This window comes from Belonocnema kinseyi, chromosome 4, assembly GCF_010883055.1.
Source record: "Belonocnema kinseyi isolate 2016_QV_RU_SX_M_011 chromosome 4, B_treatae_v1, whole genome shotgun sequence".
Classification (NCBI taxonomy): domain Eukaryota; kingdom Metazoa; phylum Arthropoda; class Insecta; order Hymenoptera; family Cynipidae; genus Belonocnema; species Belonocnema kinseyi.
Window position 1 is genome coordinate 103291860 of NC_046660.1, and position 4934 is coordinate 103296793.

The 4934-nt window shown below is 33.4% G+C and overlaps 1 protein-coding gene across 1 annotated transcript in view; it reads right to left on the reverse strand.

The window, feature by feature from the left end:
• LOC117171246 overlaps positions 1 to 3974 on the reverse strand; it is a 65190-nt gene extending 61216 nt beyond the window's left edge. Inside the window, exon 1 of the mRNA XM_033358361.1 lies at positions 3795 to 3974. Coding sequence (XP_033214252.1) covers positions 3795 to 3809 — 15 coding nt within the window. The 5' untranslated portion in view covers positions 3810 to 3974. The remainder of the gene's footprint in view (positions 1 to 3794) is intronic.
• Between the last annotated feature and the right edge of the window lie 960 nt (positions 3975 to 4934).

A 4934-nucleotide genomic window follows, 5' to 3' on the forward strand; every position in this document is an offset into this window, starting at 1 on the left:
ACCGAGACTCTTCCAGAGTGCGAGGCGGGAATCGAACCCGCAAGCCGAAGGAGTGGGTCCAAAGCCTACGCTTTAGCCCCCACGACCATCGTCCCACTCACTATTGGTATACTCTACCGATATAACAAAAAAGGTATTCAAAAAAATAAATAAGATCTGATTGCGAGTATTTGGTTTAGCAATGTTAATTGTCTCTGCTTAGAATAAATAATACATATATTACATATTTAAACATTATATTACAAATAAAATTTCTATTGCTACGGGGTTCGAACCTTCATCTACACCTGAATCTATTGCTTAGCAGTCGGGAACCTTAACCATTACTCTATACTAACAGAATTGAAAGTCAGTGAAAAAACCATACTCATAAAGTACATCTCAAAACAGTTTTTAAAAACCTTTTATCAGCTCTATTTCCTCATTAATTATTTTTTATTATTATACATCATATACATGTGAAATAAATTCACTGTTAACGGAAATATAAATATAACTCAATTGAAAGTTTTTGGGTTTCGTTAGCATAAAATTTCATAACATTTTTTTATATATTTTTTTGTGAAAAATTTGTTTCAACAATTTTTTCTATGCAATTTTTATTCTAAATTTGTTTTAAACCATTTTTCGCATTCATTTTTTTAAAAAATTTGTTTAAAATATTTTTTAAATTTGTTAAACAATTTTTTTGTCGCTTATTTTCACTATTTTTTCTTTGTGTAACTTTTTAATTTTCAGGTGCTTTGGACTAGTTTACAAGGATTCAAAGTAACGTGAAATGTAATTTTTGAGAAAAAATTGATTTTTAATAATGTTTAATTTCTTATTTTGTGTGATTTGAGACACTCGGACAGTTTTTCAATATTAGCGCAAAAAATGTGGCTGCTTGACACTTAGAAATTTTTATGGTATGAATGGCGGACTAGTCCCAAATCTGAGCCAGACTAGACTGTGAAGACAATAAGTGAAAACAATTATTTTTGACAGTGTTAATTTCTTCTTTTGTATAATTTTAGACACTCTGACAATCTTTTGAAAAAGGTGGGAAAAATTTAGCTGATTGACACTTTAAAATGTCTATGTTATGGATTGCTGACTGGTCCTAGATCTGGGCCAGCCAAGACTGTCAAGAAAATAATAAAGAAAATTTATTTTTAAAAGTGTCAATTTCTTATTTTGTATGATTTTGGACACCATGACAGTCTTTTGAAAAGGGTTAAAAGAATTTAAGTAATTGGCTCTTAGAAATGTTTATGGTAATGATTTCGGACCAGTCCCAGATCTGGGGCAGACTAGACTGCCAAGAAAATGAGAGAAAAAAACTGATTTTGAAAAGTGTTAATTTCTTATTTTTTATGCATTTGACATCCTAGAAATTTTTCGAGAATGTAAAAAAACACTTTGGCGGACTGACACTCCAAAACTTTTATGTTATGGATTGCTGACCAGGCTTAGATCTGAACCAGACTAGGAAGTCAAGACAGTAAGAAACGAAAAATTATGTTTAAAAGTTCAAATTTTCCCAGATCTGGGCCAGACCAGACTGCCGAGAAAATAAGAAAAAAATTTTATTTAAAAAGTGTTAATTTTTTATAATTTTAGATATCCTGCCAATTTTTCGAAAATGTTAAAAAACACTTTGGCTGGTTGCCACTTAGAAATGTTAATGTTATGGATTGCTGACCTAGGCCAGATCTCAACCAGACTAGACTCTCAGGACAATAAGAAAAAAAACATTCTTAAAAGTGTTAATTTCTTGTTTTTGTATGATTTTTGACACCCTGACAGTTTTTCAAAAATCTTAAAAAAACGTTAGATGATTAAAACTTAAAAAATTTCATGGTATAGATTGTGGACCAGTCCCAGATCTAGGCCAGACTAGACTGCCGAGAAAATAAGAAAAAAAAAATTTTTAAAGTGTTAATTTTTTATAATTTTAGACATCCTGGCAATTTTTCGAAAATGTTAAAGAACACTTTGGCTGGTTGCCACTTAGAAATGTTAATTTTATGGATTGCTGACCTAGCCCAGATCTGAACCAGACTAGACTCTCAGGACAATAAGAAAAAAATTATTCTTTAAAGTGTTAATTTCTTGTTTTTGTATGATTTTTGACACCCTGACTGGGGCAGACTAGACTCTGAAGGCAGTAAGAAAAAAAAAACGATTTTTAAAAGTGTTAATTTCTTATTTTGTATGATTTTGGACACTCTGACAGCTTTTTGAAAATGTTAAAAACTTTGGCTGATTGCCAATTAGAAATTTGTGTGTTATAGATTTCTGACCGGTCCCAGATCTGGGCCAGACTAAACTGTCATCACTAGATGGTCTAGATGTCACCAGATTTGGGCCAGCTCGGGCATCAGACAGCCAGAAGGTTTTTCCAATTTTTGCATGTGACTTTCAAAAACTGAGGCCAAGCCATCGAAATCCAAAACTTAGTAATTGCAAATTCTCTAGTTTTTTCTGTTCATCTTTTCTTGCATCTGGCATAGTTAGACCGCAAACTAAATTTTTTTTCTAATTTTTTGTGCGCTAAAAACTTTAATTAAAAAAAAAAATCAAAAAGTTTCCGAGTGCTACAAAGAGTCTGACACTGCACTTTTAAAACTGAACAAAATGAAATTTAAAAAAAATGTTGAAAATGCTGTAATTGTTTGTATTTTAATCCAAATTAGCTGGCTAACAAGCTTGTCCTATTAGTTTAGGCCTCAGCAAAGTGTGCCAAAACTCAATTCAACCTGGTTTCTTTTTATAGTTATCGTGCATACAGACTACAGACAAACACCTTCGTATAGTTTTCATTTCCTTTTCTTTTAATTTTTTTTAATGAATGGGGAGATCGTCAGTTTTACATGTTGACGATAGTAGTTTTTGCACTTCCGCTTTTCCATGTTGGCTAACTGGGTCTGGTGGATTGGCCGAAGAGACTCTTGCCCATGATCTTCATTTTACAAATCGGGATATTGCGATCAGAGATGAAGACTTTCTCCAATGAGCTAAATGTCATGTCGCAAAGATGAAGCTTGTTTCCACCGACAGAAGAAAATAATCGAAGAAAACGAGGTTTATCGAGTCGAACAACTTCGGTAAAAAAATTGCTTCTAGTAAGATTCTCGCGTAAAACATACGTGCTAAAACAAGAACATGAGTAAATGCAACACTTAGGATCAGAATTCTGACACTCACATAATTATTTCTCCTTTCATTGTGCAATACCTAATTAATTATCTCCCAATGAAAATAATGGATCAAACGTATACTCTTTTTTTCAAGTTTGAAACCCAGTGCTTTATTCTGCTTTCAAGTTACAAGAGTCGATTAATCTGAATTAACATATTAACTCCCAGGACGATCTACAAAATACGGTTCTCAATTTACAAGAGTATTTGTATATGGAAGAGATTATACTGAATTTATACTATACTGCATACATTAAAATGAATTATAATTGACTCTAATCAAAAAAGGTACTTAGCATACATTTTTACCTTTAATCGGAATATTTCGGCTGCCAAATATATTAAAACGTCTTGAAAAACATGTTTTCACGACACAGGAGATGAAAAATGAAAAACTGAAAAAGCGGGAGATAGGAAATTTGAGCATGAGACCCGCCTCTATATAGACTCGACTTGTTCAAGCATTTAAAACGATGACATCCATAGATTGGATTCAATGGAGTGAAAATTTGTTTTGGGGTGTAATCATAAAGTGTTGAATAGGTGGCACTTTTTTTACTGTCATCACACAATGTTTCACATTATACTTGTACACAGCAGTAAGAAACTTACAGAGTAGAGCAGCATATCTTCCGCCTTAACGCATGAACGGTTCTCTCTTATAATACGTTTAACAGCACTTAAGATGTATGACCTCGATCGTCTCGCGATCTCCGGAAACAGAAGACACTCCTAAGTTCCTCTGGGCCTCTTTCCGCGGTTCCGCGAGTCTATGTCGTATACACACTCTGGGGAGAAACAGTGAACTGTTTCGCCCTGACGCGATCCACTTGACTTAACTCAAAGCTCCAGTTATCCCCACACAACTCGAGGAGCCGGTTGCCGGTAACTTGAGAGAGTAACCCCCAACATCCTCCTTGAAATATCTTGGATCTTTCGGTAGGATCTTTCATGGTTGCGAGTGTATGTACACGTGTATCACGTCATCGCTGCTACTAAGAGAAAGAGGGGCCACCATATACAGAGTGTCGCCAAAAAGATACACGGAAGACAATGCTTTCGATTATGATGTTCAAGTTCAAAGAAGGTTCCTGAGTACACTGAGAAAAATGGATCTTCAAGCGTAACATCTAGATGTTCAGGGTTAACATATTGTATCTTTAATTAAAGGACAGCAATCTAGATGTAAAAAGTTAACAACTGTTGATATTAAAAAATGAGATGTTACTCTGTAACATCTAAAATGGTCAACTGAAATATCTGAAATAAGGCATATAGGGTTATGTCAAATATCGACTGTAAATATTTTAGGAGTTTACTTATTTCTGGCCATTCAAGGAAAGAATTGATCAGTTATTTTTGAATTTAAAATTGAATTTTAATGTTCGCTAATGAATAAGAAACATATAGAAGGTATGAAATCTTGACCAGACGATAAATTAAAATAAGTTTAGGTTATGTTAAATATTTTGTAATATTGGAGAATGATTAAGATCACTGTTCCCTCGTGTAGGCAGACAAAAGTTGTTATCCAATTTTAATTAAGGATAGCTAATTTTCATTCTTTGGAAATGTTTCAAAATTGCAATATTTCATAATTGTATTATGTAAAATATGCAGGCGTCAAATATAGTCGTGAAATTCCAATCCGCGATGCGCATGCTATCGTACGAGTTTAAAATCGGAATGTGCTTAAGTTTAATACCAAAAAATTTTTACGCCTACACGGAGAAAAATGGATGGTCAAAGTAT